Source organism: Megascapheus bottae, chromosome 6 (genome assembly GCF_031878675.1).
Source record: "Megascapheus bottae isolate mThoBot1 chromosome 6, mThoBot2.hap1, whole genome shotgun sequence".
Lineage (NCBI taxonomy): Eukaryota > Metazoa > Chordata > Mammalia > Rodentia > Geomyidae > Megascapheus > Megascapheus bottae.
In genome coordinates, this window is record NC_143514.1 from 48654137 (window position 1) to 48677153 (window position 23017).

At 52.1% G+C, this 23017-nt stretch overlaps 1 protein-coding gene and 1 pseudogene across 1 annotated transcript; both read right to left on the reverse strand.

Moving 5' to 3' along the window:
• Positions 1–2583: 2583 nt before the first annotated feature.
• LOC150061765 (barttin-like) lies at positions 2584–5513 on the reverse strand (annotated as a pseudogene).
• Positions 5514–8942: 3429 nt separating this feature from the next.
• Positions 8943–22695, reverse strand: LOC150061766 (proprotein convertase subtilisin/kexin type 9-like). Its single transcript, XM_090333984.1, has 12 exons — positions 22528–22695; positions 20456–20647; positions 19788–19962; positions 17267–17409; positions 16917–17061; positions 15012–15208; positions 13514–13697; positions 12994–13167; positions 12572–12720; positions 11555–11723; positions 10273–10457; positions 8943–9143 (listed from the first exon to the last, which is right to left on the reverse strand). Exons 1-12 carry the CDS (start codon positions 22693–22695, stop codon positions 8943–8945), a joined length of 2082 nt encoding a protein of 693 aa, XP_090190110.1.
• Between the last annotated feature and the right edge of the window lie 322 nt (positions 22696–23017).

Consider the following 23017-nt stretch of genomic DNA (forward strand, 5'->3'; position numbering starts at 1 on the left):
GCCCTGGCACTGACACTCAGAACCAGGACCTACAAGGACCAAGCAAGTGGTTGGGCAGGGCGGCAGGTCTCTCTGGCGCACTGTGTAGCACCCGCCTACAGCCCAGGATCTCTAAGTTGGGAGAAACCTAGGGTACAGAGCGCTGTACACCTGAAACCCAGGACAGTCCCATCTGATTAAATACTAGAGCCCAGCTCGGCCTCCACAAATGCCCCAGAGCCATGATCATCTGGTTTCTGTCTCATCCTGCCCTGGTGGGAAGTGGGGGAGAGGTGTAGAAAAGATCCCCGGTCCTAATGGATCTGGAGACCAGCCCTGCACTCAGGTCTCCACCTCTCACCTCGAGGTGTCTCCCAGCCCCTCCCACCACCCCCTCCAGGCTCCCTCCACTCTGGCTGCCACTCTACTCAGCCTGATGGCAGAGCCCTCACTTCCCTCCCACCGCCTAGCTTACCACGCTAAATGTAGCCTGGATCCCTCTCTGGCCTCTATCCCTTCCTTCTGAGCATCTCATCCCCACCCAGGCCTCCACGCAGAGCAATAGCCTGGGTTCTGAGTTCCAGTCTACAGGAGCCAGATCTTAGAATCTAGGAAGATGCCACAGAGATACAGTCACGTTTCAGTGTTGTAAGCCACTGAGTTGGTAAAGATTTCTTTCAGGCACATGTCCAAGAATCCAAAGGGACAAGAATCCAGAAAGCACCTACTGTGTGTCAGGCAGGAGGATGAAAGGGGGACTGGCAGCCCAGCCCATAGGGGCTCTCCCCAGGGCTTTAGTATGACTGGCTGATAGCCGAAGATTCTCAGTGCTGAGCTCAGACCTTGGGGTTTCCCAGCAGCTGCCCTTCCCATCTGTGAGCAGAGCCTCCAAAGAGCCACAGGACCAGACCACACCAGCACTGGACCGGTGGGGTTGTCAGAGACATGGGAGCGGGGCTCACCCTTTGCTCCTTTTCATGAAGAACCACCTTCCTGGCACAAAAAGAGTGCTGTGTTCAATGGTTGGCTGAAAGTGGCAAATAGAGGTTCTCTGTCCTGTTGCCTCTTGGCCACTGAACTGTGTCTGCAGCAACCTTTTGGGCAGCTTCCTCAACAAAACTGCCTCCTCTAGCAAGAATGGCTGGGCGTGCCTGGACCAAAAGTGATCAAGACCACAACTCAACCAACAAGCTGGATTTGGGGGTTGACAGCTGGAATTCCAGCTGCTCAGGAGCAATAATGTGGAGTCTTAGCTGAACTAAAACACAAAAGGTTGGAGAGGTGGTTCAAGTGGCACAGTACCAGCCAAGCAACTAGGAGCCCTGAGTTTAAACTCAAGTACTGAAGGCAGGGGGGAAAGCTGAAAGAAACTAAGAGTGATATCTCGCCCAGGGAGGTTTGGAAAGGTAGCCCTACATGGACTTGAACACAGGCCATTAAAGTGTATAAAATTTGGGAACTCAAGGGGGTGGCATTGTCTGAGGGGTCTGGTGTGCTCTACATGTGCTCAGGGACCACCAACTCTGGACGCCGGAGACAGGTCAATAGCGTTGAGAGGACCCCATAGAGAGGGGGCAGGAGGCAAGCCACAGTGAAAAATGTGCCTGCCTCCCTGGAAACAAAAGAAGGGAGGACTGCCACATGCTGGTGGCTCACATCTGTAATCTTAGCTACTCAGGAAGCTGAGATTTGATAACTGTGGTTCAAAGCTAGCCTGGGCAGGACAGCCCTTTAAACTCACATCTCCAATTAGCCACCAGAAAACTGGTAATGGCACTGTGGCTCAATGTGGTAGAGCACTAGTCCTGAGTTGAAGAGCTCAGGGAGAGTGCCCAGGTCCAGCATTCAAGCCACACAATCTACATTAAAAGAAAAAGTGAGGACACCTTTATTCTAGGAAGCTGGGATATCAGTAAGGCCTGCATTAGAAAGAAAGGTTGGAAAAATGACCTTTAACTCATCAAAAGGCATCATAATCAATAAGGCCACCTAGGCTAGGGCAGGGGCAGCAGAAAAAAATAGAATGTTGTAGGGTGTGTGTGTGTGTGTGTGTGTGTGTGTGTGTGTATTGGGGTAGGGCTGTCCAGACGTGAAGTCGAGAGTCAGCAGAGGTCAGTTATGCACCCCACAGGAACAGGAAGGAGGAAATGTGGCAAAATTAAAAACAAAAAAGAGGAAGGAACATAGAAAAAAATAGAGAAAGAAAAGAAGGAAGGAAAGAAAGGAAAGGAAAGGAAAGGAGAGGAGAGGAGAGGAGAGGAAAGGATCATACTACCTTCCAGAGAATGAAAACTGATTAGGAGGACCCTGGGGGGCCTTCGTGCAGGACAAGGGTCCTGGTAGCACCACAGGCCATCTTTGGACTGGAAAGCGTTTCTGAGAATCTAGCTGTGAAAATCTCAACAAATCTCACTGGACCTTCAGGGCTGCAGGATGAAGCAGAAAGAGCAATGGTCCCCTGAGAACTGTCATCCCCACCTGCAGAATCCTTTACAGCTCTCAGAAGGTTCCAGCCCATCCTGTCTCCTTTGACCTTACACTCAGTCCCACATGGCAGATTGGGAAACTGAGGCCCTGTCATGTCACTTAGGGTTGGCAGTGCTGCTAGGTTGGAAATGTGGGAGCAGAGTCACCTCCGCCCCAGCTGTCAGGCTCAAAGCCTAGCTCCTTGTCTGAATGGGGGTCCTCAGGGCTGTCTGGCAGCCCATAGTACAAGTCTTCCTCTTCCTCTTCGGGTTGTAAGGACCCTGAGACTACAGTGGCCTTCTTCTTCTCCTTTGTCTTCAGTGATTGCTGTCAGTTGTGGGGCTGGACTGCTTCTTCAGGGCCATGTCATTCGCTGTGGGGGTGTCATCGATTAGGGCAGTCACGGAAGGGCTCTCATGTGGGCCTATGGCTCTTGTGGCCCATGGTGCAGCTCCTCCCTGTTAGTTGGAGATGAGTTGAGGCTGCTGCCTTCACTGGCGTCCATGTCCAGGTTATTTTGGAAGAAAGCCAAGTCCAGCCAAAGGACAGAACAGAGACTGGAAGGGAGAAAAACAGAGAAGTGAAGAGTTGCCCTGATATTTGTTTATTTGAAATAGGAAAGGGAAGGGGGGGGGGAACAAGATGATTGGAGGAGGTGGGGAGAGGGAAACAGGGACAAAAACATGAGAAGGGGTTTCAATGTGCTAGAAGAAATGCACTTATACCTGACCAATGTAACTGTAATCCCTCTACACATTATCCTGACAATTAAAAAAAAAAGTGTTGCCCTGAGTCAAATTGCCTGCGTCGTGATCATGGCCTCCAGGTACAGGGCCTGAGGAGAGCACTCACCTCTTCAAGAAAGTTTCCTTCCCTGGGAAGTGGGGAGAAATAAGAGGATGCATTGCCGAGCCTGTCTCTGAGACACTGAACTGATAACAACGTGAAAGGCATATTACACAGTGCCTGGCATGGGGTAGCAGTTCAAAACAGGGCTGTTAGATTACTGTGAAATCTATTCCTCCAGTCATTATATCTTCACCCATTGCTGGTTCTCCTCTGCTCCCTCACAGCCCTTGCCACCCCAAGGCTTACTCCGTTATCCCCTTTGCTTGCCCCACAAGACTAGAGTTCCAGAGCTTGGAGGCCAGGCAGGCCCAGAGGGAATTAATGAATGAGTAAACAAGCAAATGAATCAGGACCTTAGTCACGAGCAAGCAGGGACAGGCATGCAGGGAGAGTGCCTGGCCTGTGGTCACTGGGCAAGGTGACAGCAGTGGATTCACGTCCTCTGCTTCCTTGGCCTCCAGCACTCATGACAAACAGCCACAGAAAGCAAGGACCTATTGTGTGCCAGGCATCCCAAGTGCTTTGTCCCAAGCCCCACAACACCCCTGGGAAGTGGGAATGACTATTCCAGCGGGGAAACGGAGGCTCCCAGTTTGCACGGCCAAAGAGCTGGTTTGCAGCCAGGCATGTCTGACCACCGTCTACTCATTGGTTTGCTGCTGCCATCATGGCCCACATCCCCTGCTGCCTGCCCCTCACTCCCAAGGCCCCACCCTCGGTGGCTCCCAGCCCTCCCCTCCTGTGCACACTCACCTGCCCTGAGCTGGGGTTCCTTCCTGTTCATTCTCCTCCTCCAGACTCCTGTGGACAACCACGGCAGCCTCCATCCAGGTCTGAGCGTCACCAGGGCCTCCCTCTCCTCCACCGCTGACTCCCGACTTCAGCTCAGGGGTCAGCAGTGGGCGGGGGTCCTCACTGTAGCCCATGACCTTCATCTGGATGTGGCTGAAGCTGGGCAGACTCTGGTCATAGTCGACTTCCAGACAGAGAGACAGAGGTGGTGGGAGAAAACAGGCAGATGAGCGGCAATCCACTTAGCCCACCTCAGTGTTCTCCCCTATGTTCTCACCAGATGGCCCTCAGGGGATCTTCCTGTACCCATTCATGGATGACAAGCCTGAGGCCTCACACAGTGGGCCTGACCCCAAGTCTGACTCCCAGTCTTGTGTTCCCTTCACTTGGTATCCCAAAGGGAGGCCCAGAGTATGAGGGGAAAATGGAGACCAGTTCCATGGGGGGGCACACGGCCCCAGACAGCTAAGCCAAAGTTCCCGCAGGCATGGTCATTCCCCTTGTACACATGGATCACCCAGGTATTGAGCTTTAGTTATTATGGGCTGCTGGACTGACATGCTCTGGCAGTATGGTCATCTGACCCTCTCCATGATAGAGGAGGCCAGTTGAGGAGAACTACTCCCAGGGACTGAAACTGGCCTGTACCCCCAGTACACCAACCTTAGCTGCTGGTGCAGGCCTTAGTTTGCAGTCTGTTGGATATGACAGTCAGAGACGAGCTACCCAAGGTCATAGGATTCAGAAATGATAAGGAGGTGGCAAGAAAACCAAGGTGACAAGAAAAGCCAGGGTTCCTAGCCCCGGCACAGAGCTGGACAGCCCCCCCCAGCAGGTAGATGTCCATTGCATTGCTACCCCTACACTGTCCACTCATTGTCAGAGCAGAACGTGCCGGTGCTCTCAGCTTCCCTCAGCCAAGTAGAGCGTCTCTGAGCCTGACACTCCAATCAGTCCTCAGGGACACAGCCAGAGGGTCAGCAGAGGCCAGGGTGCTCTTGGTTATGCCTCAGAACCAAATCAGCCTTGAGTCAGGTCCCACATGAGATTTGGGGCTGGTGACTATATTTCTCTGAGTCTCAGTTTCCGTATCTGTACAATGGAATAACAATATTTAGTTCCCAGAATCAAGAATCAGAATCAGCCCATGATTTCTAATAGGTTGTTCTCAGGACATGGGGAGGCAACTTGGAGCCCTACCATATGCTTTCCCATCAGCTGCCCCCCACCCCGCCCCGTTCTCCTCCTGATGTGAGGCTGGGACGAGGCCACCCCTGCACTCACCTCTTCAAGTCAGCCAGTCTGCTCTCCAGCAGGCCTAGTGCTTTCAGGGACAGGGCCCCTTGGAAGTCAGCGTCAGCAGGCACAAAGGTAAACTGCAGGGAAAAGGGAGACAGCCTCCCATCAGACCATGGCTGCTTCCACATGGCCCAGAGCCTCGGTGGATCTCCCTGGGTGCCAGAAAAGGAAGCTTGACTTGGCTGGGCCTCCATTTGACAGGGAGGTGCTGCTCAGAGCATGGCTTCAGTGGTGGAAGCTTCCTGGCCCTAACCTGCTCTGTGCACTCACTCTCTCCACCACTAGGGGACAGCAATGAGTCAGACACCATTTTCCAGAGGTCTCATGCCAGAGCTGACATGCTGAAGGCCCTTCAGTCTTAGGCAGTGAAGGACTGGAAAGCAGGACACTACCATGTGCTTTGTGGCACAGAGACTGTGCGCAGAGCAGTGGGTGGAGCAGTGGTGTCCACAGCCCGTTCCTAAACTCTCAGGATCCAGCAGTCTCTGTAGGTACAGCTCAGTGTCTGGGCAGAGGGGGAGGCAGAGGGGAGGAGGTCATGAAGGGGGCAGTGGAACAGACTAGGGTTGGGGAGAATGGGTGAGGCTCCTTCCTCTGCCCAGTGATACTCACCCCTCTTCCCAGAGCCTCTGCATTCTTCTGGGTCACGGGGGCTAGTCCTGCCTACCCACGCCAGAGCAGATCATGATGCATGACAGAAACCCACGTGCCCATGACACACGAGGCCTGAACAAAAATGGTGAACAAATGCAGTAGCACACCACCATTCCTTGTAGCCAGCTGGTGCTGATCTTCTGGGAAGTTGTTTCTTCTCCTTAATTAGCTCATGCAGAAGGCACTACCACCACCACCACCATCATCATCATCACCATTATCACCACCATGATCATATCTGTCATCATCACTATAGCCTCCATCACAATTTCGTTACCATCTCACGAACATCATCATTTCCATCATCACCAGCAGCACTAGCACCATCACCATCTTCTCAATCACCATCCCCCCCACAAGCCTCAAGACCACCGTTACCATCATCATCATCATCATCATCATCATCACCAACTCTATAACTACCAACACTGAAAACCAGTACTCCCACCATCATTATGATAAGAAGCATCATCACCACCACCTGCTGTGGTCCTGGCAGAGCAGGCAGGAATAAGGAGTGGGGGACGCAGAGGCAGAGGCTCTGCTCTCCCTCCCAGTCCTTCCCTTCCCCCACTGCAGCTCAGCTATCAGTCTCCACATCCACACTCACTACGTCTGCCTTGATTCCAATCCTCAGCCTTGGGCAGGAGAAGGCTGGATTTCTGACCGTGCTCTACAATCATCATGACTCAACCCAGGTGAGCAGCTGGAGCTGGCCCAGCCACCACAGGCATGCCACAGGGAGTGGACTGGATGTCTTCTCAGTTCCTGCAGCCTTGAGTTCAAATCCTGACATCACCTTTCCCACCTACGGAGAAGCAGCCTCACCACAGGCCTGGCTTCCCTAAGCTCTCTTGCTCTGGACTTCAGCCTAAACCCTTTGTCACACAGCAGAGCTGCTCCCTTTCCTTAACCCATCCACTGCAGGGGAAGGGGCAGCTTCCTTCCCAGGAGTCTCAGCTCCATTCCTCTCTATGTGTACTGTGCTCCCCTGCCTGCCAGCAGCCATGCTGACCCATTGACCTCAGTCTCTCACTGCTTTACTCATCATTCTCTTCTTCTGCCTGGAAGAATTCTATTTAACCTATAAAACCCCAGCTCAGTGTCTCTGTGAAGGTTACCTCTGTCCTGTTGGAAACAGATAACTATCTCTCCCCCTAGACTCTCAGCTCCTCAAAAGCAGGGTGAGCCGAATTCCTGTTTGCATTGGCTACCCCCACCCATATATCAGAAGTAACAATTCTGTTCACATATATTTGTGTCCTCAGTCAACCCAGAAAATTCCTACATGCAGAAGTATTCTGTTGGCCAGGAACCAAGTATCTGAGAAGAAGCCAAGAGGATGTGCCTGGAGTAGATCCAGGATGTCTATTCCCAGTATCTCCCCAGACTAAAAAAGTGGGAAAGTTAGTCACATGCCATGCTTTGTTTGAAGTCAAGGACCCTGATGCATTAGAAGCATCTGCAGGGTTGTGAGCAGGGGTTGCATGAAGAGTCTCTGCACTACGTCCTGTCCTCTCTTCTGTGGCCTGGGATGGACAAGTGGTAGAGCAGATCCTCAGATGAGGCACCACAATTGTGGGTGGATCTTGGAGAGGCTACAAGACGACATTCATTGTACTCTTGTAAGATGGACACCAGAGGGAGTGCCTGATATCCCCGCCATATCCAACTAAGCCAAGTTCTTTCCTGGCAGACTACAAAATAAGTAAATACAACTACAAAATAGAAATGGCTATAAACTGTGCAATAAATATCAAGTCACAAAAGCAAAACAGGTCAGAAACGCTGCTTGTTCTAAAAGGGTAACAAAGAACTGGGTGCAAGTGGCTCCCACCTCTAATTCTAGCTAATCAGGAAGCTGAGATCTGAGGATATCAGTTCCAACCCAGGCAGGAAAGTCTGTGAGATTCTTATTTCCAGTAAACTACACAAGCAACTGGAAGTAGAGCTCTGTCTCAAGAGTAAAACTGCTAGTCTTGAGCAACCAAAGCTCAGGAACAGTGTTCAGGCCCTGAGTTCAAGCCCCAGAGATGACACACAAAGGCAACACAGATCAAAGGATGAACAGGCGTTAGTTTATTTTGATATTTATTCACATGTGGGCAGTCGATCCTTCCATGGGCCACCTCACCCCTCAGGTGTCCACCCACCCCCATGAGTGAGACCCCCACAGGAGAAGGCCCATGCTCCAGGAAGCAGCCCTAGACCAAGCAGGCCAGGCTCTGGCTGCCTTCACACCCTGTTCCCTGCAAAAATAAGGTGACAACCTGGCACCTCCCTTTCTGTCACCTCACTTCCAGGCCATGTGCCTGGCAGGCCCTCCCCTCTCTGGCCCTGTGTCTTCCTCCATAAAGTATGGGTGCCAGTGCACATGGTGAAGAAGGGCAGAAGGGGGATGGGGAGAACTAGAGATGGGGTGTGATGTGTTTCCCTCTACTGCAGGTGTCCCCATCAGGGACATTGCTGTAGGTGGAGCAGAATGAGGACAGCAGGGGGAAACTGAGGCCTGGTCCTATAGTCACATGTTTGTGCTAGCTGGGCTGGATCTCTCCATCAGTAAGTCCAAAGGAGCTTCTACACAGTGAGAAGACCATGAGGGGCCCCAGCACGAGTCACCCTCACTTGTAGCTGCTAAAAATGGCCCCTTTCAGCCCAAGGGCCTCCCCCAAGCTGGGGCCAACTCCTGGAGGCAAATTCTCATGAAGAATGACTCTGCCTACTAATCTGCCAGGAACTACCCTTGCAGTCAAACTACCCTTTCTTGTTCCTCAGTGGGGTCTTTCTGTGTCTTCAGCAGAGAAGTGTACCTAAGTGAGATCAAATTCCCTCAGGCCAAGAATTTCCCCAGTAGCCCTGCTCTGCTCAGCACCACCAGGCAGACTGAGATCTCTCCATGCACTCTACATCGGGCCTGAGGGCTGGATCTGGCAGCAGATGGCAATGACTATTATGAACTCCTTCCTGGTTCTTCCTGGATTGTCAGCTCCCTGGTGCCTCACCACACACGTGTTGTCCACAGGGAAAGCTCCCAAGGTGACAGAGGTCTCCGGATGGGCACTGCAGCTGGTCAGGGTCCAGCCTGCATCACAGGTCACAGTGACCTACCAGAATCCAGGGAGGACAAGTAAGTCCAGGCCCAGCATGCAGGGTCAGGTCCCTAAGTCACCTGCTGCTCTGTCTCTCCCAGCAACCCACAGTGAGGACCAACGTATGGACACCCAGCTCAGCTCTGCACCTCTACCCCAAAGGGGCCACGTCCAGCACTGCCCATCACTCCCTCATGGTGCTTCAGGCCCAGCCTCCCAGAGCATGGGGGCCCAGACAGACAGCTAAGCAAACCAAAGCCCTTCCCACTTCCCACTTCCCAAGAAGCCCCACCTCCCACAGCCTTCCCCACCCAGTAATGGCAACTCCATCTCCCCAGTGGCTACACAAGGTCTTACAACAGCCCTTCACAACTTGTTTTTCTCCAGCCCAGTCCACAGACTCCAATCTCAGTTCCCAACCCTTCCTTGCCTTGGCTCTGAAGGCTAGCTCTCAGGCTTCACGGCTACAAATATGACCCAAATTCCCTTCAGGGATCTTCCTTCTTTATCCAACCTTCCATGGTTGCTCGGGCATTCCAGCTCTGAGCAAACTCCAAGAAGGTTTGTTAAGTGTACAGGTGTTGCTATGTGTGCGCGTGCGCATGCGCACGCACGAGCACACTAATCCTGGGGTTTGAACTCGAGACTTGAGCCACAGCTACATTTCTATCTTTATTGAGGCAGTGGATTGGAGGTAAGAATTTCATGGACTTTACTGTCACTGCTAGCTTTGAACCCCAATCCTCAGATCTCAGCCTCCTGAGTAGCTAGAAACTCAGTATCAGCCACCGGCTCCTGGCTTGTTTTTTGTTTATAATTTAAGGAAATACTGGCATTGGAATTCCTAAGTGTCAAGCGGGCACGACTACTTGAGTCACAACTCTGGCTCTTTTTGTTTCAGTTGTTTTTCACATAGGATCTTTCTCTCTTTTTTTTTTTTTCTCAGATGGGCCCACTCTGAATGCAATTCTCCTACCTATTCCACAGACATACAGACACACATGCATACACACACACACACACACACACACACAGCACATGACAGAACAGTTGCTTAGGTTGTTCTCTCAGGTGCATGGACCACTCCAAGATCATGCAGGCCTCACCCACCTCCACCACACCCCCCTCCACCACAACCCTTCACCTTTTCCCATGGGTGTGTGGGCCTGTGCTTCTTCGGTTTGCACTGCAGGCCCGGAGCGTGACAGCAAGAGGCATGGACACTGGCCTCCTTGTGCCCCTCACACCGTCTGGGTAGATTGGAACCTCGCACCGGAGGAGTATGCGGGTAGTCACCAAGATTCTCCACCTCCCAGTGGGAGCTGCAGCCTGGGAAGTGGAAGGCCAGCTCAGACACTGATTGCAGGGGACCCTCTCTCTTTGTTCCCTCAAACACACTCCTTTCTCTTTAGGGTCCAAAGCCAGGGAAACCCAGGAGCAGCTCTAAGTAGAAGAGACCTTGGCCTGAGCAGCAGGACTCCCGGCTGAGCTCTGCAGCTGACCTGACTGGTAGGATCTTGGGAGAGTAGCTCAACTGCTCTAAGCCATAGTTTCTGGGGAACACATGGTGTCCCCACCCACTCCTCACCTCAACCACCCTTCCCTCTTTAGGTCCCTTCCCCATGCATCACCATGAGTAGTTCAGCATGAACCTGGGTCTGTCAGGTGGGGAATCAGGTTCACCTGGCTGGAAATTCATGCACTTCATCAAGCCTCATTTTCCCTATGTGTAAACAGCCAGAGCAATAACACCGACGCCAGAGCTGCTGCTTAGCTGAGGCAGGAGCGCGTCAGAGAAGTCCCAGCTCTGCCCATGCAGGACCCGGCTCTGCCCACACTGGGGTTATGATAACCAGGACCAGAGCTCTTGTCCTACCTGAGTGGCTATAGAAAAGGCACGTGGCAACCTTAGCTGCAAATGGAACTTGGGTATGGGCTGCACAGTGAGTACTCGTGGCTCTGCTGGACTGGCCAAAGGCCAGGCCTCCTGCCGGGCCAGCAGCCACATGGCGCTCTTGTCCTGGACAAGGCTCCAGACACTGGGCTTATTGGGCTGCTGATAATCCAACCAGATTTTTTTTTGTCAGTTCTGGGCTTGAGCTCAGGGCCTGAGCACTGTCCTTGGACTTTCTCAAGGCTCTACCACATGAGTCTCAGCACCACTTCTGGCATTTTTTCTATGTATGTGGTGCCGAGGAATCGAACCTGTCTCTTCATGCATGCCAGGCAAGCACTGTACGACTAGGCCAAACTCCCAGCCCTCCAACCAGATTTTAACCCCATCTAACTCTTACTATTAAGAACTTTGAGACTTCCCAGTATGCAACTGGTCAAGAATCAGTTCTTGAGCTAATAATTTGAGATAATTTCCATGAGGCAGGCACTCATGGCTCTTGCCTGTAATCCTAGCTACGAGAGCAGACTACCTGTGAGGACTTGGTCAGGATCCGGGCAGTGGATGTAGGTCTTCAGCCTCCCCAAGGCTGGAGGAGCTGTGTGGACGCTGCAGGTGGCTCTGGGGAGCAGGCAGCATCTGGCCACCGCATAAACTTGGCTATCTCCAAATGCCAGGCAAACACGTCTGTTTTCTATTGTCTGAGAGCCAAAGAGAGAAATGGGAACTTGTGAAGAGGTTTTGGGGGACTCAGGAATCTGGTGTTAGAGGGACCCAGTCTGCAAGTTCTGGTTCCTGAGCCCTCAGCACTGCTTAGCAGCACCCCAAGTCACCCTGCCCTGCCATGGGCCTCTCAGATAGGAGTCTTCCCCACACTGACAATGGCTTCCAAGTGGAGACAAGGGGGCCTGAGACACCAGCTCAGGGTCTGGGGGCTCCCTGGTCCACCAGGCCTCTCCTGAGAAACCTTCCCAGCATTGACTTGTACACACAAATGCCCACTCACCTTTGTCCTCCTGGCCCTCTACCCCTCCCAGGGCCACCCAGACTCTGGGAACCCCATCAGCTGCTTCTGCATCTTTGAGGTTCCCAACTCACAGAGCCTCTGTCATCCTAACCTGAGAATCCTGATTATGGCCTTTTTTGCAGGGTGGGAAAGAAGGCGGAGTGGCAAGTACTGGGACTTGAACACAGGGCCTAAGTGCTATTCTTTAGCTTTATCCCTCAAGGTTGGAATTCTAGCACTAGAGCTGCAGCTTCCCTTCTAGCTTCATTGGAGATGAGAATTACATGAATTTTTCCTGTCTGGGTTGGCTTTGAACCATGGTCCTCAGATGTCAGCCTCCTGAGTAGATAGGATAAGAGGCATGAGCCAACAACATGCAGGTAAGGCAGACAGCCACCACTGTCCTTTCCTTCGTGTGCCCATGAGGGAGCTGTCTGTCCTGAACCCCCCAGGAGTGCCTGGCCGGTTCAAGGCCTTTAAAGTTTGGATAGGGATTGGAATCCAGAGGACAGAGGACTGGACACACAGAGGGGTGCAGCTCACCTCCACACGCTCCCCCTGCCGCTTCCCACTCTTGGAGAAACTGGAGCAGCCCAGCAGCTCCTCCCCCAGGTCACAGTAAGCCTCAGCAGAGTCTGTCAGCCTGAAGCTCAAGGGTGCTGACCACACATTCCTGCACAACAGTTGCCCACCTGCAACAAGGTCGTGAGTAAGGAGGCTCTGGGGGACAGGACCTCCAAGAGATTCCAAAGAAGACTTCAATCTGAGGTGAAGGGAGAGGAGCTTAGACACCACATAAAACTTTAACTTACAACTTCAATGTTGTAACAGTACCTTGAGGCCTGGACACCTTTCTGAGGTGGACATTCCTTCTGTACACCAGCTTCTGGATTGTTTCCATTATACAAGTGTCTCACTGCCCAGGCTGCCTCCCACACCTCTGCCTACTGACCTGCCCTGCTCACCTGTTTCCTGGGTGCTGGCAGGCAGCGCAGCCACCAGGTTGGGGGTCACTAATCGCTCCTCCTTGGGGAACCAGGTGTCATTGATAGCGTTTCTGATGGAGTAGTGGATCAGCCTCTGCCTCAGCTCAGCCACAGTGAGGTTTGGCTGGGCCGTGAGCATCAGGGCTGCGATGCCTGGTGGGGGAGGGAGAGGTCACACAAGGGGATGGCCTGGCCCTCTGTCCTATCTGGGACTCCTTTTAGGACACGAATGTGCACACATGAATATATCACGTCCTTTTCCCCGAACGAAGCCACCTGCAAGCCCTTGCTTAGGGAAAGCTAGAAGGGAAGGCATCTTGTTCTCCTAACAGGAATTCACCAGGTGAACTCCTATTTATCCACCCAACTTCAGTGATGCCAAATGGCACCGTGATCATCAGGTCTGCCCATCTGGTCCTCCTGCACAGAGCCTGGCATATGTGGATCTGGCCAAAGGGGCTGCTGGAATTCTGGTGGCCCAGGTGATTTGGCGACTCACCAGCCACATGAGCAGCTGCCTGTGCAGTCCCACTCTTCCTTATATAACACATGATACAGTCTTTGGAGGCACTGACAATGCGTTTTCCAGGGGCAAAGATGTCCACACAGGAGCCATAGTTGGTTCCCAGAGATCCCTGGGTGAACGGCTCGTCCTTGAAATTGATAGCTCCAACAGTGATGACCTAGAATGTGGCAGATAAGAATTGAAGGAAAGGGGCTGGGAGTTTGGCCTAGTAAGGGGTTGGGAGTTTGGCTTAGTGGTAGAGTGCTTGCCTTGCATGCACAAAGACCCGGGTTCGATTCCTTGACTCCACATACATAGAAAAAAGCGGGAAGTGGTGGTGTGGCTCAAGAGCTCTAGCCCAAGGACAGTGCTTATACACTGAGTTCAAGGCCCAGGACTGGCAAATAAATAAATAAATAAATGAAAAGAATTGAAGGAAAGGCCAGCCTAGGCACTACCAAGTTCGAGAGACTCTTAAGTCCAATTAATTATCAGAAAAAGGGAATTGGAACTATGGCTCAAGGGTAGGCTTGAATGGAAGAGTTTAGGGACAATGCCCAGTCCCAGAGTTCAAGTCCCACTACAACAAAAAAAAATTGAAGGAAAGGCACAGGGGCAGACAGATCAACTCCTATATGAAGTATGTGAGCCCTATATGCATGTCCCCTCCTGAGGAAAATCTGGCTCCTGAATACAGCTGGTACCCTTTCCTGCCCCAGGACTACCACGGGAGGCAGACAGCACTCCCTATTCACATAAAGATTGTACCTAATGGGGAATTAAACACTAAACAGACAGACAAAGTGGTTATCAAGAAGCCAGATTGCACGCCCAGAGTGGTGGCTAGTGCCTATAATCCTACCTACTCAGGAGGCTGAGATCTGAGGATCGCGGTTCAAAGCCAGCCTGGGCACTAAAGTCCATGAGATTCTTATCTCCAATGAACCACTAAAAAACCAGAAGTGGCACTGCGGCTCATGGAGTAGAGTGGTAGCCTTGAGCTGGAGAGCTCAGGGACAGTGCCTAGGCTCAAAGTTCATGACTAACAACAAAAACAACAAAAAAAGGAAGCCAGATTGCTGTAGGACAGTACAGCCTGGTAAGGCTGGGAACAGGTGGCTTTAAGTTCTGCATCTCTGGGAATCCAGTTGAGCCAGAGTCTGAGGGGAGGTGTTAGGGGGAAACATCACCAAGTTGCAGCTGCACCTTCCCTACACTCCAGGTCCCAGAAATCCTGGATGTGGGTCATTTGTCCTCCCTTTGGTAGTGCCAGGCCCAGACCAGAGCCATACAAAGCAGCAGCTCTGCAAATGTCGATCAAAAGATAAAGACTGGCACTGCTGGAGGATTTGCAGGATTGGTGTGGTTTGTGGAAGTGGCTTTGAAGAGGAGGCAGAGGTAGCTTCACTCCTTTTCTCATTGGGGGTGGAGGCACTGGACCTCAGACAACCTGCAAGGCTGGACCTGTGCCAGAATCCCTGCTGGCACCTACCTCAGGAGACGACGCCGGGGAGTAGGCACAGGCATTGCTCTGAAAGTTTCCTGCAGCAGCCACCAGCACTGCTCCAGCCCTTGCCAGGCGCTTGCAGGCGTTGTTGAGGCTCTGACTGTACCCACTCACCAAGGGCAGCAGCACCACCATCCTCTTGGACGGCTGGGAGACCAGCTTTTTCCAAATAAACTCCAAGCCTGAGAGAACGAAGCCAAGATGACTGCCTGGAGAGGGACACACGGCCTTCCTCCAGCCCCTTCCCTCTGAACAGCAGCGATGGTTCATCCTTGTCAACTGGATGACCCAGTGCTGGGTCAAGTGCATCTAAGTGCTGATATACATATATATATATACACACATATATGTATATATACATATATATACATATACACACATATATACATACATATACATATATGCATACACATATATAAGTATATGTGCATGTGTCTGTAAACATATGTATATTTAAATCATTTACTCATTTTGTTTTAATGACTTCTGTTAAGGTAATGGGCATTGCCTAATCACATGATAGCTCAAAGGAAGAAGGAATTCTGGGTCCATAAACCTACTAAATCAAAACTGTAGTCAGCTGCTGCAGCATTTCTAGCCTGCTCGGTCTGTCCTGCAGATGGCACGCTTACCAGCCAGATGAAAAGAGTCACTCCTCAAATCTCATCACACACACACACACATACACACACACACACACACACACACACACACACACACACACACTCACACACCATACTTGGGAAGGCATTAATCATGACTGCAGCTGCATACCAGCCAGCTCTGGGTTTTCCCCTGCTTGCTTCTCCAGATTCCTGAATATTCCCCTTGACAAGATCCTTACAACAACCTGTCCTTAAGCTTTTCCAGGAAACAGGTGTTGAGGTAGAAGACTAGTGTGCTGAGAATTAAGGCCCAACTTCACAATTGCCCACCACTCTAGGCCTGAATTCAGTGTCCCTCAGAGCTCTGGACCCACAGGGACCTGAGCCTGTACTGGCTGCATGCTGCCCGCTGTCAACCCTGTTCTGTAAGACAGGAAAGGTTCTCTGGGTGTCTCCAGGGTTGAAAGGGAAGCTGCTTGCCAGCCTTTGAGGATGGGCCTCCCTCAGAACTGAGGTCTACCACTATGCACCCAGCATGACCTGGAGACCTGAGACAGTGTATAGTTCTGGGTACATGTAGTCCAGGAACTGACCCAAGGCCTTGGCTCTTAGGGAAAGTCAGCCAGCACCCCTGTCCTCTGAGGCAGCTTCTTCCCAGACTCTGTGACCCTGGGCAAGTCACCTACTCTGGCTAGTTTTAACAACTGTTCAGATGTCACCTGCCAGCCACGAGTGTGCCAGAACCCTTGGCTCAGCCTTTGGCCTCTACAGCTCTGTGCAGAGCTCCCTCCCTGCTCCCTGCCCATGCCTACCACAGGCCTGGCCCTCAGCAGGGCCTCCCAGTCCCAGGCCCCAACTCTCATCTCCCATGCAGAGCAGGCAGTAAGCTGGCACAGTCTGGACAAAGGGCTGCTGCCGCCCTAAAGTCTGCTTAGCCAGGTGACCAGGGAACCAGACATGGGAGCAAAGAGCCCCCATTGCTTGGAGGGAAGCTGACTTCCTTCTGTCTCCTCAGGGTCTGTGGAGATCTAAGCCCACATGACAAATGACACTAGGCACAGAGCAAGAGGAAATCGCGAATGCAGGAGGAGCATGGACCAGGGGTCCATGGGCTGGGTCTCGGCTCCCTTGAGCCTTCAGTATCTCCACTGTGCTAGCAACCTTGAGAGTCCCGCCAGCTCCACCACTGGAGCTCTGTGGCAGATGCTACCCTGCCCTGCGGGGTGTGGAGACATGGTTCCTCCATGGCCAGATGGAAAGACATGGAATGGGAGCTGCCACTCACCCATGAGGATCCTGCTGACCGGGCCCTTCCCTTGGCAGTTGAGCACACGCAGGCTGTGTATGTTGATGTCCTTGGCCACGCCAACACTCTGGCTGCTGACCAGTGCTGCCAGGTGGGTGCCATGGCTTTCACAAATATTGTCCTTCTGCTCAACCAAAACAAGGACCAGATGAGAAAGCCACCCACCCCACGATTTCCCAAGGACCCAGATGGTCCAACAATGCCCACCCGCCCACACATACAACTGAGAGTTGGGGATGCACAGTGACGGCTGGGGAGGGGTGCTATGGCGCTCCAGGTCTGGTGGTCCTCACCCACCTCCAGGATGGGGTCGGGGAAGGGCAGCCTACCTGTGTCCCCGATGTGCTGGGGCTCAGCCACTCCTCCTCAGGCCCGCTCTCAAAGTTAGAGATGATGATCCTGTCCTTGATTTCCTGGTGATTAGGCCGGACACCAGTGCCCAAGAGATACACCTCCACAGGGCTCTCCTTGTCTTCCCACGGCAATAGTTGTGTTAGAGAAGAAAGAGGGGTACGAGGAGAGCAATGTTATGTGTGGTTCAGGTGTATCGATGATGACATGCTCTGCTTTCCATTGTGGGTACTGCTAAAAGGACTATAGATAAACTCAGTCTTCCAAAATTCCTCCCAAACTACCTCCCAGAGGGACTATTTTACTGACCAGGCCAGTGAGACATAGAGATAAAAGCTATCCAGAGCCATGTAGCTGGCCAATGAGACAAAGTCAGAAAATGCCCCCAATAGCATCCATGATGTCTCTTTCTGGGACTTATTATCAGCTCAGATGGCCCAGCTCCACAGTGAGCGCTATCATTGGCTGGGGGCAGATGAGGCAGAAGGACCGCAAGTCACCTACTCGTACTACTGGTCCTATTGAGACAGGGTTACAGCAGCACAATGTCTATGGTTACCTTGGTGACCAACTAGAAATATAGTTCTAGAGACCAGAAATTCAAGATCAAGAGACCAGCCATGCCACACTCCTTGTGAAGGTCCAGGAGAAGAAGGCTCCCTGGCCCTGTCCTCCTTCTTCTGGTGGCTGCTGGCTTTCCTTGGCTTGTGGCCACCTCACTCCAAGTTCTGCCTATGTCCTCATAACCTCCTCCTACCATTTCCATTTTCTTACAAGGTTTGGGTTTCAGGAACACAAACAGGCTTGTGAGCTGTGCCGAGTGGCCTTTCCATGAAGGAAGGGACAGTGCTGTGCCTGCCCAGGCTTTGTACCCACTTATATGATACCTGCTCTACCCTGTCCCACTCCAACAGCTCCTAAAGGGTCTCCTCCGGCCAAACCCGTGAGAAGATTTTAAAAGGGGCTCCCCAGCTCTGTCCCCACTCCTCCAGGGAGAGACAAGTCCATCATGGAAATCCAAGGGGGTAGGAAATGGGCTGTATCAGGAGAGCTAGTCCCCAGTGGCCCCAGAAAAGACATGCCACATCTTTTAGACCCATGTGGAGGCTGGAGATGTGGCTCACATGGTAACCTAACAAATGTGAAGCCCTGGATTCACATCCCAGTACCACCAGCAGACCTTATCTGGAGTACAAGTCCCTGCAGGTGTGGTCAAGTGAAGGCTCTCCAGGTGAGCTCGTCCAGGGTGAACCAGAGGCCTTAAACTCGGTGCCACGTGGCCTCACACAAGAAGGGAGAGGAAGGCTGACACCGTGTGTCCCATCTGTAACCCCTATTTGGGAGTTAGAGACTGGGTGGATCAGCGCAGGGAGAAAGTTCACAAGACCACCTCTTAACTGATAGCTAGCACAGTAGCACAAGCCTGTCATCGCATGTACTCAGCAAGCACAAGGAGGACTGTGGTGTGGATCTCATATTTTTGGCATAAACATAAGAACTTATCTGAAAAGTAACTCATGTATAAAGGGTTCAAGTGGTAGGAGACCTGCCTAACAATCATGAGGCCATGAGTGCACACTTCAAGTCTGTAAGGAGGGAAAAAATAGATTGAATTTGGACAGCAAAGCCTCAAACCTACATTCCTAGCTGCTTGGAAAAGTGAGATCCAGAACGTTAAAGGTTTGAAGCCAACCTGGGCAGAAAAGTCATCTAGACTTCATCTCCAATTAGCTAACATAATCATTTCCAGGCGTCCATGTAAGGCTCATCAACACTATACAGTCCAGCCAGAACTTCTAATCCTCTCCCAAAGCACGTGCCTTGACTGCCTTCCCCAGCTCAGTGTCACTGTGAGGCCACAGCAGACACATTTTTTCCCTGGTCTCCTCCACTCTCTCTCCTTCTGAAAGGCAGTGGGAAATGTGGGCCTAGAGGCCTGGAGGCTGGGTGCAGACCAAACACCCAAATCGGGGAGGCTCTGGAAACTTGGTCTTGTTTTGAGAACTGAGTATTATAGAGACCAGAGAGCATAAGTAACAGTTAAGTTAGCTTCCTCTAAGGCAATGTGGTCTGCTACAGAGAAGATGGCAAAAAGAATTACGAAGGTAATTATTCAGGCAGCTGTGGTTTTAGCCCACAAACCTAGCTACTCAAGAAGCTGAGATCAATGCCCAGGTTAGGCAGAAAAGTTTGTGAGATTTTTGTCTCTAATTAACCAGCAAATAACTGGAATAGAGCTGTGACTCAAGTGGGTAGAAAATCACCTTTAGCAGAAAAAAAACAAAGGGACAGCATCCAGGCCCTGAGTTCAAGGCCCCAATTTAAAAAAAAAAAAGTAATGTAAAAGACAGGACCTAGGGTAAATGTCCTTGCATCATTTACAGAGCACCAGGGGGACGTGAAGTCCCAAGTGGGGTGAGGAGAGGACAAAGAGACGACAGGCAGGCAGGCCTGTCCCAGGACAGGGAAGAGATGTTGGCCATGCAGCTGTGGCCTTACTGCTCTGGTTGATGCTTTGCGACTGGTTCCATCCAGGAGAAATCCGCCGAATGTTCCATGCAGGCTTCATGAACTGGTCACACAGAGGACAAATCAGCTGCGGGCTCCACAAGATGCTCTGTGCAAAGGCGAAGGAATCCTCCTCCACGTACCTCACATGCCTCAGCCTCAGGACCTCGGATGCCAAGGGAACACGATCTCAATTTCACACGACACTTGGCCAGCAGCACACAGCTCTCATCCCCCCTGCCACACCAGTGTCCCCAACCTGACCCTCTGTATCCCACAGCCCCCTCCTATAGACCAGAAAACAAAGCGAGGTTCCTCACTGAGGAGGACCAGTGTTCCCCCAACTGGTAGCTGAGCCCCATGGGAGTGGCAGGGGGATTTCTAGCTTCCACATCTCATCTGGGAGCTAGGCTGTGCCAGTTTTAGGCAGGCTGCACAATGGAGGCGTTTTCTTGGGGTCTGGACTCCATGTCCAAATCTGGATGTGGCTCTCCTGTGTGTCCACTCCCTTCTTCTATGCTACTGTCTTTAGACCACAGGGCCAGCCTCTTTCTTTTTTCTTTTTTGGTCATAGGATTTGAACTCTGGGTCTGCTGTCCCCTGAGTGTCTGCCAGGAGCTGCACGCATAGGCCTCCGTCCAGCCTCTGTGCATGCTCACCAGGTCCAGCTCACCCAAGTTGTCAGACTTCACCAGGATACCAGGAAAGAGGTCTTTGAAGACATGCAGCACTTTGAACTTGAAGCCCTGGCTGGCAGCCTGGACCTGCAGGCGGCGGACAATACTCTCCATCTCCTGCCCCTGGGATTTCTTGAACACCACCAGGTAGGTGTTGGGCACCTTCCAGGAACTCTGCCCCAAGAGAGCAAATGGAGCATGAGGATATCGGAAGAAAGATCCGACTCTATCTAAAAATCAAGTTAGAGCCTGAGAAAAACAAAACATAAGGAGACTTCAAATGCAAGCTGACTCCGTGGGGCTGAAAGCCTCTTCAACACTCACTAAGTGACCCTCAGCACAGGGAGCCTTGAGCCTCCATATGCTTTCCCAGACAGATCTGGTCATCCCTGCAGCTCTGTCCAAAAGCCTCCCCTCCTAGCCACCCCAGTGTCCCAGCCTCCTCCCCCACCTAACATATCTCCATTTCTCCCTTCCAGAAGCAGCCTCACAAGAAGCCTCACAGACCTCACAGCCAGAAGAATATGGATCTGAGACCCTACCCCACCCACTGTCTACTGGCTGTGCAGCCAAGAGCAAGCCACTTAACCTCCCTGTTTCTCAGAGTCTCTGTATTACAGACACTGTAATGCCCATAGCACACTCATGTCCAGGGGATCAGAGCAATGCCTCTTCCACAGGAGAGAAGAGGCTCTGTGCACCTCAGTGTCTCAGTACCATAAGAAAGCGTTGACATTTCTTTTCTGCATGTAAAATCAAAACAACAACAAAAGTTTACAATCTGGGCCAGTGTGGTCTTTCTAGGAGAAGGGACAGTTGTGGGTCTGCCCAGTCTGCTTCGTATCATCCATATGGCTCCTGCTCTACCGTGTCCAGGTCCAACTTCTCCTAAAGGCCCCACCTCAGCCTAATGCTAGATATAGCAGTGGACAGCTATTGTCATCCCATCACCCTTACAGCAAAATAGCCAGAACCTCATAGAGCCAGGGGATTTGATCCAAGAACATTATAGGCATGCAGGTAAATAGCACAGTGAAACCCCTTAGACAATTAATGGATGCTAATAAGAAGATGGAACCACAAAGGGACTGGAGGTATGGATTAAGCTGTGGAATGCCTGCCTAGCAAGGCCAGTGCCCTCAGTTCAAAGTCCAACCCATTTAAAAAATGCATTCTTAATTTGGCTCCATCAAAACGCTCATGTGTGATGTGAACTTGAGGCACTTCCTGGTCCAAAGTCCCACCAGGGACGAGCGTCCTCAGGTACTTGGTCCAGTGGCCGTCCAGCCTCTGCTCTTCCCCTCAGTCTTCTACAACAAAGGTGGGGGCAGGGCATGAACAGCGATGACCAGAAATCCCCTTTATGATCCATTTATGTATTTTAATTTGAATTTTTTTTGCTCTGAAGCCCAGGCTGGCCTCAAACTCACAGTCTTCTTTCCTTAGCTCACCTAATGCTTGGGCTGTAGGTTTGCACCATGCTGAGCTCATGGTTTATTACCCTCACCACAGCCTCACAAGATCCCTAGAGAACGTGAAAAAAGACTCAGGGGGTAAGATAAAAGTTGTTTTAAGCAGATCAAGGGCCTGGCTGCCTGCAGCCCAGCACATGGCCCTGGAGTCAGCAGACCTTTCCACTCCATCCTGGAGGCGCAGCCAGGCAGGTTTGGCCAGGAGGAGACAACAGCTGCCTGCTGCTGACAGCCATCTCTCTGATGTCTCACAAGCTCTGAGCAGCTGACTCCTCTCCTCATCACCTGGGGGTGGTGCACACCACCCGGCTCCTGTTTTCACCATGCACATTGCTCCCAGCACTATGCAGGGCAGGGGCTCCCGTGCCCATCCCCATTACCAAGGGCCAATCTGAGCCCTCGCCCCAACCCCAGCCACTCCTGAACCTCTCTGCCTCCTGGGGCAGATCCAGCTAACCTATCCACCCATCCTGATACCTGGGTCCTAGACCACACCCGAGAGCAGAAGTTCTGGAGGATCTCCCTTTCAGACCTTCCCTGTATGGCATCCACACAACTCCTCTCCCCCACTCCCGCTGGCACCTCAGAGCTCCGGTATACGATGGTTGTGGGCCCGTGCTGGATCTCCAATGGTAGAGCATGTCCCAAGCCTTCCCTGTCTTCAGCCAGCCGTTCTTGGGCTCCAGAATTCCTGGGGCTCAGCAGCAGCAGCAGGAACAACAGTGGCCACCGCGACCACCCAGAGCCCATGGTGCCCATGGGGAAGGAGGAGAGATTTGTGCGCTGGTGCTGACACCCAGAGCCAAGACCCACGAGGACCAAGCCCCTGGCCAGGCAGGGCAACCAGGCTTTCTGGCTCACTGTGTCGCACGTGCCTACAGCCCAGTGCCTCCAAGTCAGGAAAAGCATAGGATGCAGAGCACGGTACACCTGGAACCCCAGACAATCCCATCTGATTAAATACTACTAGAGCCCATCCTCTTACACACACACACACACACACACACACACACACACACACACACACACCAGGCCCAGGGGACATAATTGGAGATGGAGACCAGGCCTGCAT